This window comes from Xenopus laevis, chromosome 1L (assembly GCF_017654675.1).
Source record: "Xenopus laevis strain J_2021 chromosome 1L, Xenopus_laevis_v10.1, whole genome shotgun sequence".
Classification (NCBI taxonomy): domain Eukaryota; kingdom Metazoa; phylum Chordata; class Amphibia; order Anura; family Pipidae; genus Xenopus; species Xenopus laevis.
Genome location: NC_054371.1, coordinates 76,249,607 through 76,264,800, shown reverse-complemented (window position 1 = coordinate 76,264,800; position 15,194 = coordinate 76,249,607). Strand labels below are relative to the sequence as shown.

General features: G+C 35.2%; 1 protein-coding gene across 1 annotated transcript in view; it reads right to left on the bottom strand.

Annotated features, from left to right (window-relative positions):
* Window positions 1-1,227: 1,227 nt before the first annotated feature.
* dkk2.L (dickkopf WNT signaling pathway inhibitor 2 L homeolog) overlaps window positions 1,228-15,194 on the bottom strand; it is a gene marked incomplete at its 5' end in the record, with an annotated part of 82,084 nt that continues 68,117 nt past the window's right edge. Inside the window, 3 exon segments of the mRNA NM_001085850.1 lie at window positions 1,228-2,404; window positions 4,984-5,130; window positions 9,182-9,332. Coding sequence (NP_001079319.1) covers window positions 2,154-2,404; window positions 4,984-5,130; window positions 9,182-9,332 — 549 coding nt within the window. The 3' untranslated portion in view covers window positions 1,228-2,153.

The window sequence follows — 15,194 nt, the reverse complement described above, 5'->3', positions numbered from 1 at the left end:
CAGTATTAAAACCAAAAATGGTATGCCCTAATAAATATTTATTCTAAATGAGATTTGAAGTCTACTTTAGAAATCTTTGACTATTCAAGAGGCACCTACATTTTGTTTCCCTATGCTATGGTTTATACAGGCATAAATCCTTATTTATAGGTGTAAATATACATTACAGATAAAGTGCAATTACTCCAAATTGGAATTTGCTGTAAAGATGTATACATGGCCTACTTATATATGTTTTATATTTTTTTATGAAAATCAACACGTCTTGGTAAGAGTATAGATTTTTTTTGCAAAGGTTTCCCTGTACATATGTTGTCTGCACAAAAGTCCTCTTACTCTCCATTTAACATACATACTGTAGGAAGAGAACTGCGTGAACCAGGTCATCTCCTTATTCTTGTGCTCATTTTTTTCATTGAGATTTGGTACAATTTATTATGTTATTTACACATATACATTTTTACTGCACATACTTTGGGGTCAGCTGACTAAATTAAAACCCAAATTTATTTTAAGCAGTTTATAATTTAAATAATGTACAGAAATAAAATATTTTTTCCAAAAATGCTACTTATGAAAAAAAAACTCTGCCAGAGCGGTATCACCTTTTGATACACATTCATCTATTAAATATTTTAGTGCTCATATCACACAAATTGTATAATTATACCTCAGGAAGGTTTATTGATGGAACAAGAGAGAGACAAAAATAATTATAAAGTAAATAATACGATTTTAGACACGTGGTCGAATGTCAAAGTTTAGTTGTTTTTGAAACTACAATTAAGCTCGAGTTATTAAAAGATCCGAATATAAATATAAAAAGTACAAATGAAAAATGAAAAAAATTATGAAAAAATACAAAAACCTCTAACATTTAAGTTTTTCAGAAAATTAGAAAACCTCTAGAAGCCTGAATTGATTAAAAATGGTCCAATAATATCACCCAGCTTCCACTGACTTCTATAGGACTTTTTTTTTATTAGAGGCTTTTGTGGTTTTTATACTTAATAAATCTCAATTTGAGTTTTAAAGAAATATAGAAAAACCACAATTTTTGGAGATTTGTGAAAAAAAATATAAATCTGAATGTTAGTAAATGAGCCCCTAAAACACGAGTTACTGAATTTCAATCTGTAGAATCCCAAATTGTTTGAGTTCCTCTATGCACAACCATCTTTTTCATAACCACTCATCAAAATAATTTTAATGCAGATAAAAAATGCATTTTATTTTACAAATATGAATTAGATTTATTGCAAAACTAGGACAAAAACATATAACAAACATAAAATGTTAAGCTTTGTTCTTTTTTCTGTTTAATGGTATGAAGTATTGTATACTGTATAGGGAAAGCAGGGAAAGATAGTAGAGTTGTGCTCCTCTCCATAATTCTGTATTACAAGATTTTATTGATGGACATATCTGACTGATATATTAATATGTTGTAACTGTGGTAAATTATTCTGCACATTCAAGCCTTGATTTTACATTCTATTGGGGCAAAAGTAAATATATAGTAAATTAAGGAGAAATACAAACCTAAAGGAAAATGAAATGGGGTTTGTGTTATTTTAGCCTATAAATAAAGTGTATAGTGCAGGAACATTTTTTATCCAGGAATGTAAGATCAAGGTACAGCGGAAATTGTATTCTGTTTCAAAGGGTTGTTTTAGGTGTATTTGCTCCACCCATTTACATGATATTGCTGCATTTGAATGTGTCACACATTCACATCCATAAGAGCATTTGAGAAAAAGCACACCCTAATCTGAGGCGTACTGTACGCTTGTTTTCTCACCCCATGAACAGCGTACCTGTGTTAGCTAGTAAGTGAATAGGTATTGTGTGTGCTTTTCAAGCATTTAGAGAAAATGCTAAAACATAGATTATTTCTACATTATTAAAGCTCATACATTTTTGCAAAATCAGTGGGCATGCACTGTTAAAATATTAAATGTAACTTTTTTTATGAATAGCCTTTCTCACAAACAGTTTTATTTACACAAACGAGCCCTAAATACTCCAGTTCAAACGTATTGACTTTCAGTTCAGTGTTTATGTTCAGTACCAATGTCCTTTTGGGCCAGTCTTATCTGTACCAATTCTGCAACCTTCTAGTCTTGTCATATCAACAGTCTCTGAACAAGCTGTCATATTTTCTGGCAAATGTGAAGTCTTGACTTTGAAGAGTAGGTGGCATCTTTCCATACTTTGCAAGATAGCCCTTTTGCACAGTCACATCTTTGAAAAATCTCCAGGCCGTGAGATCCTTTCTTTCTCAGTTTGGTGCATACTTCCCCTTGGTGCAAAACTGGTTTACAGATTTTTGTCCAGAAGTGTCGAGCACAGCAGAAACCTTCAATGCAGTCAGTTGAACGAAGACAAGGGTCTCCTTCATGTCCTAGAAAAAAATTTGGAAAATATAAGACAGTCTAGTTAACAATATAAGGCTATGAGTTGCATCTCCTAAAACTATGGTTTACAAATGTCATTCTACAGCATACATAGAATCCATTATCTGGAAACCCGTTATCCAGAATGCTCCAAGTTACTGGAAGGCCATCTCCATTAGACCCAATTTTAATCAAATAATTAAAAATGTTAAAAATTATTTCTCTGTAATAATAAAACAGTACTGTATACTTGATTCTAACTGAAATCAAATTAATTATTATTAGAGGTAAAACAATCCTTTTGGGTTTATTTAATGTTTAAATTATTTTTGGGTATGGAGATCCAAACTATGGAAAGATCCTTATCTGGAAAACCCCAGGTCCCAAGCATTCTGTATAAGATCCAAGTAACTGACATATTAGGGACCAATTGGGTTCCTAAATTGTAGTATTTGTTAATGACTTAGCATTTCTTAATTCCCCTATTTTGCCCCCTATTTAAACTCAACTGAACTCAAAGGTATCGCGCAGAGCTGCCATCAAGGGGGGTTGTTGTACATTGCAAATGAGGAGGTGCAATGGTAGTATTTATATATTTATCCTTCTCTTTTTCTTAACCACAGCTGTTTCAGTAAAACGTATACAGAGCTGTCACTAAAAGACTGCTGTCCAGGGTGCTGTCCAGAAGTCTTTTGGGGAATGTAATAAAAGTGGCAAAGAGCAAAACAATTTGCACAGATAAGAATAAAACTTTGCATTTCGCAATGTAATACTCTTCCTTAAACTGTTATTGCATTGCGAATTTTCATTGCGCACTGGGAATTTTCATTGCGCATTGCCCACTTTTAAGAAGTGCTTATAAGGTGTCATAATCTTTTGGAGCAAACATAACAACTTTTTCAGTGAGAAGTTTTATTACATTGACTGTGCATTGGTGCAAACTATAAAATTTGCAAACCTTCTTCCACTGTTGGAAGTGGTAGCTAAACAGTTTACGGGTTTGCAAAAGCTATATTAAATCAACGCAAAGGAAAAACTTTTCGCACAGAGGCATAACTTTTCAAGTTGCAAATATTTTTTCTGTTACAGACTTTTATTACATTATGTTTTGCACGCGCATGCAACAAGTTTTTTTTTAGAGTCTTTATGTCCAAGATCCGTGGGCTGCTGGAAGTGTATTTAATTCCCCCACCCGCCCACAAATTGAGGTTTAAATGCTCTAGATCTAATTCTATGGGGGGGTGGTGGTGGTGTGTGTAAATATTCAACATTACGGAGCATATTTATCAAGGGTCGAATTTCAAATTTCGAATTCAAAAAGACCAACCGAAATTAAGTCAAAGTTTTTTTTGGCTGAATAGGTCAGTTTTCGATCAAATAGGTCAAATCGTACGAATCAAAGTAATATCGCAATCGATAGAATTTGAATCAAAGTCCACTAATTGACTCCAAATAGGTTCTCGGAGGTTCCCCATAGGCTAAAACAGCAATTCGACAGTACATGATAAATTTCGATATTCTAATTTTCAAATTTTTTTTCAAATTCAAATCGAATTTGGACTATTCCCTAGTTGAAGTACTCAAACAATAGCTCGAAAGTTTGAAAAATTCACCTCGATCTTTGATAAATATGCTCCTACTTGTGTAAGATATTATTTTTTTCAATTTTATTGAAAAGCAACTATAACTATTGAGGAAACAGACCCTGTCGGGGGCCCAGGAACTAAAAGGTGATGATGAGCAGCTGCAATATATGTTCATGAAAAATGTATTTTTTTAAGGTCATTCCACTGCTGAAAGGGTCAAGTAGGAGACACTCATATCATTCAGTAAGTAGTTCCCACTGGAAACAGCTAATGCTACTCTCTTTAGTTCCATTTATTAATGTACTTATAAGTTAGTCAATTCAATGGGCTCAGTGGAATTTACCTTTTTTAATTTATTGGGGGTCAATGGAGTTTGCCCTGCCTTTCAATGTCAAGCAATGTAAATTGCATAAGTTTTAATAAACATTTATTGTGTTTTATTATGGTTCACCTTTGGATCAAGATTTCACTGGGCCTGAAACAACAACCCCCCTTGATGGCAGCTCTGCGCGATACCTTTGAGTTCAGTTGAGTTTAAATAGGGGGCAAAATAGGGGAATTAAGAAATGCTAAGTCATTAACAAATACAACAATTTAGGAACCCAATTGGTCCCTAATATGTCAGTTACTTGGATCTTCATGGTCAATAGGACTGGTCAATTTATGATACAAAGCTAATGAGAATGTTGAATGTATATGGTCCAAAGATAGCCAGCAAAAACATTACATACACAATATATATAGTACTTAAAGACACCTACTTGTGCCAGCTGTACAGGCTGGGAGTTTCATTAACAATATATGGGCACAACACTAGGCACAATATTGTTTGCAAACATTCGGACAAAATGTCTTAGGCCTACTATTAATGATTCTGTTACAGTTATTAGTAGTTGATTAAGTACATGGTGAAATGAGCAGCACTCTAATGTGCAAGGTAACCCTGTATGTATTACCCACCATGAACCCATATTTAATCTTTTGGTAAAAAAAAACATTACCTTTTATATGGGGAATCTTTGAGTGATGTTTCCCAAGATTTTGCCATCCAAGATCCTTGTTAGAGATGGGTCCATTTTTTTTGGGGCGGGTCTCAAGTGCTGGGATATGAGGACTCAAGATGGTTTCTGCAACAGGAATGCAAATGCCTACAAGATATAGAAAATATCAACCTTTTTATTGTATGTTTGAAAAAAAACTTTATAAAAACGGATAAACTGTGAAATATGAAAAATACATTCCCTGGCCTGATTTAATAGAGGGGTAGTTTATTATGTTTAGAAAAATGGATTAAATGTGAAACTTGAAAAAATACATTTGCGGGTCTGATTTATTAATGGGGAAGTTTATTATCTTTCTAAAAAACTAAAAAAAATAAATCTGATTATAAAAAGTTCTAGTGGTTTTCCAAATAATCACTCTATAGCAAAAACAGGTAATGTGTTTTTTTTAAAAGAATAAAGTGTGACAGAAACATTTTAAGCATTTAAATGCTTTAAACTATTTTTTTTTCTTGTGTCATGATTTCAGTTGTATGTCATTGACCAGTTGGGCCCTAAGAAGATATTTTTTATATTATATGACTTTAATTTAATGTATTAATATACTACTGGAGTCATTCTATAAAAGCCTATTGAGATATTATACTGTACCAATACAATGCTATAGAAAAAATCTCATATGAATCTCGAAATGCTTCTGGTGATGTGGCATGATGGCCATTGTCTGGAAATGGTTATCAATGTTTGATTATGTTCAAAAAGAAAAAAAAAACAATTAAATGCTGCAATTTGGAAGGTCTGTCGAAAGGGTCATAGTTACTGGGATATAGCCCCCGGTTATAAGGGCATATAAGGGCACATATATCGAAATGTCAATATATGCCTAAGATTATGTACCAGAGGGCATGAAATGCGTAAGGCTGAATACCAGTTGGTCTGTATGCCTATTATTTTAACTTAATGTTAAATAAAATTTAGTTTTTTAACTTTGTTACAGAGTTTTGGAATGTATTTCTGTCAATGTTTGGTTATGTTATAGAATAGAAGTCCGCAAACTTTACAACCCAGGAGCCCATTCAAATATGTAAAGTGTTGGGGGGGCCACTCAAGTGTTCCTGGAGGTTGCAGGAGTACTACCAGATTTGTATGAGATGTACAGAAATAAGTCAATATATTTGTTGTAGGGAAACAGGAATGAGTCAGAGCTGCATCATACAGCCTGCTTGGGTTTGAAAGTATTCAGGTGCGTCCTGGAACTAAGATAATAACGTGGCTCCCTGTAGAGGATCATCACCCATATTTTGTGATGGGCGAATTTGGGGCATTTCGCTTTGCCGGAAAATTAGCGAAATCGTGAAAAATTCGCCGGAGTCTCGTTTTTGATGCCGGCATCCGTTTTTGGGGAAATTGCTCCGGTGTCCAAAAAAACGGAATTTATTAGCCGGTGGCGAAACGCGGTAATTCACCGTTAATTTGCGCCTGGCGAATAAATTCGCCCATCACTACCCATATTGTGAAACATAATATAGAGGCACACATATGAAAAACACATGTATAAACTTAATACATACAACACCAAAACTGAGAACTTATTACATTTTATTTAATATTAAATTGATTAAAATATATTAGATATAAACATTAATGTGGTTAAAACTGACAAGAGGAAAGCAAAAATGGTCAGCAAATTTATATCTTTTATATCTATTTATTTTGACTGCAATTACGGGAAACAGGTTATTTTATTATTGAAAAAAAGATCAAATCAAATATGGTAAAATCATACCAATACCAATCACGTAAATATAAATATATATCTATCAATATATATGTTTTGTATAATAGAAAGTTTAATTTGTCTCTTCTGTTGAAAACACAAGGAGAATGATCCAAATGTGATCACCCTTCATTGGACGTTGCATTAATTGCTTTTCCCTGTTTGGCCAAAAGTTAACAAGGCTCAGAATGTATGTGCTTCAGAAAAAATATTTTGCAAACATAGTTACAGTACGTTTGTAATGTAGAAGGAAGTTTGAAAACCATCACTTGCCAGTCGCCACAGACCTCAAATAACTACTCTTCCCTGCTTATAATATTTATCCTGCTGTGACTTAACCATTCTAGTGAAATGAACTGTTTCTGTTTTTTTTTTCCTTTATTGGCTCATGTGCTATGCTACATGCTGCTGTACAGGTGCATCTCTGTCATAAAGTGTCCCAAAGCTCAAAACCTGCCAATAAACTCCAAACAATGCAGCATCTAGTTTCCTAAAATATTTGGCTTGTATTCAAAAATTATCCATAGGAATTACAAATGTAAATGTTTTTAAATAAGAGAATTTACCATCAGCTGTATTCAGTATAAAACAGGCAAGTTCATAATAGTACATGCTGGCTTGTCTGTTACCCCCTACCCACCTTTTCCAGCCACAAAGTTTTAAAGAAAGTGGTCAGAATTTGTTAAAGAGCCATATCAGGTTATTAAGGCAGCAGGTGTATTTACATGAATGATTCAATAAGAGTAATAAAAACAGCTGCACCTGCAGCCTTGTGGCTTGGCACACTTCTTACCTGAAGGCTAACTTGTATGAATGGAATCAGTTTTTGCAGACTAATTATAAGTAGTAGTATTGGAACAGAGCAAATACAACTGGATATAGCATATTTTCCATAAAAGAATCAACTATTGAATTAGCCAAGCCCATGGTTTTCCTATAATTATGTCCCCTATTCTCAACATATAGGTGCAGTGACCATATGGATGACCACTATGATTCCAGATTCAGAAGAGACATGCCAGTCCCCTTATATGCACATGTTCCTACCTCTGCATTGCAGAACCATTTAAGTTATTTTAGGGAATTAGGTTCATGAATAACAACCACCTCCTTACTACTGAAGGTCAATAACATTACGCTACTCTATTGTATAATTAGCTGATGCCGTCTCATTAGTGATGGGCGAATTAATTTGCTGTGAGCATATAAATTAATTTGCAGCCAGCATATAAATTCGTAAAAGTGTGGCAAAAATTCATGCATCGGAATAGTCACGCGCATAAAATTGTTGTGCGGCAAAATTATTCGGACACCTATTTACTTTAAGGCATTTGGACAAAATTGTCAATCGCACCAAATTTGTGGCAAATTTTTCGCCATTTCATGAATTTTTCAGGTAAATTTGCAAATTTTTCAGTTAGAGGGAACAGATTCGTCCATCTAATCATCAGAAGTGCACCAAGAGGCTCATTATATTGCTGGACTTCAAAATTGTGTAGGTAAAAAAATCCATATTTATTTAATTATTCTGATAAAATCATTGTACAAGGACAAATTGTGCAGGCAAGGGAGAGCTTCTTCTTGACTGTGCTAGTCACATCCTCAGAAGCCAGTGCGCCCTCTCCCGAAATAACACTTATATAACCACATACACACAATCATTGGTCTAAAAGCTATTAAACATAGTTTAACTATTTAACTGTTTAAAGGCTGTTAAACACAGTATCGCCCATCACTGCTTCTCATTTTGCCCCAGGGAATTTGGTTCATGAATACCACCCATCTCCTTACTAGTGAGGGGCAATAACATGGGCTACACTATATTGTATAGTTAGCTGATTCCTTCTCATTTTGCCCCAGGGAATTTGGTTCATGAATACCACCATGCTAGCTATTCTTTTAATCAAATATACTCCAGAACTTGATCATTTTGTGGTTGAGTTTTTATGAGATTTCCAGAATTCTTTTAGGTGTATTCTTGTAGTAGTAATCCACTACACTGGTACTATTTTGCAAACGTTGCTTTTTACCCTTAGGCCACCACTCAAAGGCACTATACAGATATTGAATTTGTTATCCAGAATTTCAGGCACCTGGTAATTTCAAGAAATGGATATTCTGTTAATTTAAACTATCGTGGCTAATATATACTTGCAACACTGGACTTACAACACTGGATAATTCGTTTTCAGAAAATAGATCCCATACTAATACTATATTACATTTTAACGTACATGTAAAGTCTGTTTCACTCAGGGGTGCCAAAATATTAGGCACCTCCCAGTGACATATATCACAAAGTTGTTTTCTATACTGTGCATGCACCAAGTGTCAAACACCAAAGAAATAAAGATGCAGGCGAGTCTTAAAAAAAAAACAAAAAACTGAATTACAATGTATGTATGTTACAATGTATCTTACCATTGTTGCATCGATTGCCAGGACAACACATGCCATCTCTATGGCATCGTTTCTTCTTCCTTCTGCATAACATACAGGAAGATGGTGCCTGGTGAGGACTGTAACAGTACCTTCCAACTTCACACTCCTTATCACTTATGCAAGGGTATGTCTGAAAAAAAATAGAAGTGAAAATCATCCCATAAGCATATTGTAAGGTTACGAAAAGGTCTTGGCCATTAGATACATTACATATATAATAAACCTACATAGAAACCTGATATGATATATATATTCTCAAACAAGTCAAGTAGGGATGCATAACTTTCTTCCTTTACATTTCAGTGGGACTTTGTCAACGCAATAAAGTTTATACTTATGAGAGGGACAATGCTTCACTGTGAGGCAAATCATGATAAATTGTCTATAAAAATGCTCAATTATCCAGGTCATGTTATATACAGTCTAGTAGAATTAAGTCAAAGGCAACTGGACATTGTAGGTTGATGGCAAGCAGTGTTGAAGGCCCCTCCTCTGTTCAGGGATGGTTTTTCAACTTTACCATCTGTCCTCTCTATCCAAAATGTGCACATTGTTGTCCTCAAAGGAATGCCCATTTGTCTGGAGATGTAGAAAAACTGCTGAGTCTAGTCCTGAGGAGTTAGCCCTTCTATTTTGGACCATACTCTTACAAAGTGGTTGTTTTGTCTCCCCAATGTATAGATCACAGCACTCTCCACTACACTGGAATCTAAATCGCCAGCTGGATGGCACTTGGAGCGCTTAGTTTTCCAAAGTTGCCAGAACTTCGAAAAACTAAGTGCTCAGAGTGCCATCCCGCCAGCGATTTAGATTCTAGCCAGCGGGAAGGCTTTTCTGGGAGATTAAGTACCCGAAAAAGAGGCGATTTGTCACCGGGGACTAAATTTCCCCGAATCTTAGCGTGCGCCCTTACCCTTTGGGTGCACCAACTTCTGTCTTAGAAGTTTTTCTTCTTTGAGGACAATAATCTGCAAATTTTGGTTAGAGAGGGCAGATGGTTTGAATGAGATATGAAAGAGGCCATTTATGCCAAATTTGAAAAACCACCCATGAGCAGAAGAGGGGGCCTGCCCCAACGCTTGTCATGAATCTACAATGCCGCTTTACATCCTTACCCCGGCGGCTTCACAACAATTCACACTTCCAGTCATGTACATTGTAAGATTACCACCTGTCTCTATAAAAATGATGGTACCATTGTGACTGGGTCCAACTTTCACACATCTGTGATTTTCAGCCAACACCTTACTGAAGTTCAATGGAACCATTATCATTGGATATGTGTAACTTTACTACCCTCAAACGTTTAAATGCTGGGGAATTCCCTACCACTTCAGGTGAACTGAAGAAGCCATTTGGATGAGCAGTGAAAAATTTTAAAGGAAAAAAAAATCTAAATGTCCAGTTGCCTTTCACTTAATTCTACTAGATACTGTATATAACATGATACATTGCACATTAAATGCACCTATTTCTATAGGAAAGTCTGCCTTGTATTCTTGTTTTGTTTCTTGGAAAACCACCTCATCTTAAAAACATTAGTGCTCACCATTAAATTGTACTTATCTTAAAAATACAAATGCATCCTAAACAATTTGTTCAGAATAGCACCAAGTTTAACTGCTTCATTACTGTGGGAAAGTAATACCTCAAGGCAATTTAATTCTATATATGATATCTAAACAATGATCTGCTTAACTGGAAATGTTTTTAAATGTATAATCGGAGCTCCCCTGCACAATGTGGTTTTTATGTGGCCCCATTAAAGGGCAATCTGGCCAGCATTCACAGTTTAAACAAAAAGCTATAGCACAGAAAAGGCTTGATTCTTTACACTTTAATATAAACAAGGCTCACATTTTCATAATTGAAAAACAAAAACTTGTAATAATTTATGTCTCTGCTCTTCCAGCTTCTTTATCAATAATTGTAAGACACTGTACTCATCTAATCGCCTATGCTCTGCCTCTTTTCTACCTCTCTACACAGCTCAGATTACCTTTTCACCTTTATTCATACAAATTATTTTTAGCACTTTTTTGAAATTTAGCATTTTATTTATTTAAAATTAATAAGGCACCTTTTTAAAGAAACACCACTTTCAAAGTCCATTCTTATTGTACACAGATCAAACGGAAACTTCATAACTTAATCAGGAATAATAAACACTATTTTTCCACTTTTTACCTTTTGCTTTCCACTGGATGTGTTTCAAACCATCAAAATAGTTTAATGACTATTTGAGGCAAAATGTTACCCCCACTACATCCTCTTTTGGGGAAAACAAGTTGGCTAAGATAGGCATTCTTTAAAGGCTGACTCTAAGAAATGTTTTTGTGGTTGTTAATGTCACCTTTGCTTGTTCGCACTAGAAGGCCTATACTTTGATAGTGTGTTATATCTACCTCTCTCCCGCAACTCCTCTTTCACTGCAATGGTGGTGCTGGTCCTCCGTCGACCCGGCCAGGTCCCTTAGCAACAATAGTGAATTCACGGATCCACACACACTATTTCTGCAGTTGGGGACATGGCCCCTCTTTTCAGGGGGTTTAACCTCCCTTCATCAGGTTAAACCCCCCAAAACATTGATCTTACTGGTGGTATAACAATAAAAAGAGGGGCCACATCTCGACTGCAGAAATAGTGTGTGTTTGGATCCGTGAATTCACTAGACTTTGGTAGGTCATTCAGCATTGCCTGAGGTAATGCCAGAGTTTACCAACTGCCATGCACCACATAAAACATGAGGCTCATTTATTAAAGGTCAAATCTTGGTCAAAGTGATATTAGAGCTTTCTGAAACCATAAAATCACAAATGCCACAAAAGTTAGTAAAAGATCCAAATATAAAGAGTACAATTGGGAAAAAAAGTGCAGAAGAAAATATGAATATCGCTAAACATTTACATTTTTCAGATAATTACTAGCGGAAAAAAAAATCCAAAAAACTCAGTCTGAATGGCTAAAAAAAAGTCCAATGAGCGCAGCTCCCATTGACTGCTACAGGACCTTAACTGTTTTACTTGGAGAAGTTCTATATTAGAGTTTTTTTTGTGGTTTTTACACTTGGGGGCCCATTTACTCGAGTGAAGGAATCGAATTTCGAATGTTTTCTTTGGCTACTTCGACCATCGAATGGGCTACTTCGACCTTCGACTACGACTTTGACTATCTTTTTTTTGGTCGAAGAAAAATTGTTTGATCGATGGATTAAAATCCTTCGAATCGAACGATATTCGAAAGTCGAAGGATTTAACTTCGACAGTCGAATATTGAGGGTTAATTAACCCTCGATATTCAACCATAAGTAAATTTGCCCCTTGATCTCAAATGTTTCCAGTTTTAGAGAACATTTAAAAAAAAAAAAATAGGATTTGCGAATGAAAAGAAAAATCCAAATGTTAGTAAATAGGCCCCAAAAACACAGATTGTAAGGTCAGCATAGTTTAATACAGTGAGTAAAATTAGTAGTGCAGAATTCTACCTAGTAAAAAAATCAAACTCTTTTCTAGAATATTCAGAAAAAATAAACAAATTTAAATCTAACTTTTAAGAAATGTTGTTTGGTATCTTTTACAACTGCATAATCAGCCCCATTATGGATCCCATATGTGATCTCTTCCAACTCATTCTAAAGTGTCCATCTACACACACCAATCTTTTATAAGGGCTATCCATTTTGCCAAATCTTAATTGTATCTATTGTGCATTTCTCTTTGCTTTCTAACACTTTCTACACATTGTAGCTAATCTTAGCTTTTCTCTACTTTCAGCACCACATCTGTGTCTACTCCACAAGCTGGGGTTGATAGCTAGGGAGTCTGCATCTGGATCCCTTTAACATGCATAGCTAACAGCAAAAATTAAAACAATAATATATATATAATATACTGTATAGGAAACCTCATAAAACACGATCACATTTCAGTGACTGCATTTAGAGTAACAGCAAGCAATGCTAGTCCAACAGGTGTTTGCATTATATGGATACAGATAATTATAGGCCATTCAGGACTATTCAGTTGAATGCAATTATTCAGAAATCCCAGATGGAAAAACCTTTGTCACTTTTTTTTTTTTTGCAATAGGTCTGCAAAATATAATGTTTTGGGGTCCTGGAGATGTTTGCTTTCCTGTATTGTTAATAATATGGCTGGTGATGATCATTTTAATCAGAATGCATGTGTTTGCTAGCCGAATGGGTAAAGCATTAAATATTGTATTTAGACGTTGTAGTTGCCAGATTTCCTAGCTGCTCTGGATGTGATATAACACATTAAACAATTTGTTGCTGCCTAGTGGAGCTTATCTTAAATTTGACTATGTTTCATGACGTGGTCCAACCGGGCATGCTCAGGAAGTAACTCTGTAAATTAACATGAGCAAATGTTTATAATCATGGTACTCAGTGAATAAATACACATTACATTAACTTCCAGTAAGCAGCAAGCAAGTTTCGTGATAAAAAGTAATGATTTATATCCATTTTGTGTGTTTTAATACATTTAAGTTTATTTCTCAGAGCTTTTATTGGCTTGTAAATGTTGTAAAGCCACATTAATAACTGAATCTAACATCTCGCTCCAAACCCGAAAGCCAGTTTGGCAGTCACATCATTTAAACTGGCAATAAAGTACATTAATGTAAAGCTAACTGCAGTTGCCAAATGAGTGTCTTTTGGCTTATGGCGTTCAAGAATAATATGTATATGGCAAAGGATAGAATGAAACGTGGGTTTCCTGTGTTTATTTTAGCATGTGTCTTCCAGGGATTTAAAAAATCGACACAGTACACCCCCAACCTTTGTCTACACGTAAACGAACTGACTCAAAACTGATATGAATAGCAGGATTTTTGTTTTGATAAGGAGTATTTTTAATCTGTAATCTATTGTATAACATTTAGGAGAAATTTCCTTGAAAGCGCAAGTAGGAAAATAGTTCTAGTGTGGCCCTGTGAGAGCTAGAGAACAGAAATGATTGTTGTGTAATTACATGAGGGAAATGCACCGGGTCTGTTAACATTCCTGCTGGACCGTAGCTGTGCACCTGTATCTTAATATATGATTTGTTAGTCTAAATAAAAAGGATTTCACAGGGGATATAAAAACTCATCTCTTGTAATATAGCAGCTGGACTAACACAGCTGAACAAGCCATTGCAATTAAAACAAAAACATATTTTTTTGGTCATCATTAATGGTTTCTACCTGCTTTGTTGCTAGATTTATTTATCGTTCTGTTCCGTCTTTTCTGTTCACAGAGGTACTAACTGGATTTTGCATGTGTAAATGTGATGGAACAAACTTACCTCTGGCTTCTAACAGAGCTATTTATGTATAAATTTGAAAATCTTGTTGTCTTTTGCAACAAACCATATGATTTAAGTCTTTATCACGGAAGGCTGTGGACACAATAAACTTTTCACTTTGAATTTATCTGCCTGGTGGAAGATTGCCTTCATTGAGTGCCTGCTCCAACAAGTTTTTTCGTCTTTTGCAACAAAGCCCAGACAACTGTTTTATACTCAATTCTGCACCCAATTCTGCCATTGCAGAATATCTATTATTTGTATATATATTCATATATTGATATATTTCTTTTTAAAAATAGCATTTTATTCCACCCAAATGTAGTAGGCTAAGTGCAATTTTGGACACAATTGCAATTTTTGCACCCATAATGTAACATTTCCCCGGGATTCTAGGTTGCCAGTTGGTGCCATTTGTGGGATTCAGTTGTGCCCTAGTCTTCCTGTGTAACTGCAACTGCTGATAAGCCTGGAGATAGCTCACAGGGTTCCCCTGCAACAATAGGCACAACCAGAAGGAGGAGGCAGGAAGGACTAAACTGTGCCAAGCACAAATACAGGTATGGGACCTGTTATCCAGAATGCTTGGGACTTGGGGTTTTACAGATAAGGGATGTTTCTGTAATTTGGGTCACCAAACTTTAAAGGGATTATTTACTAAAACTTGAGTTTATCTTGTGTTT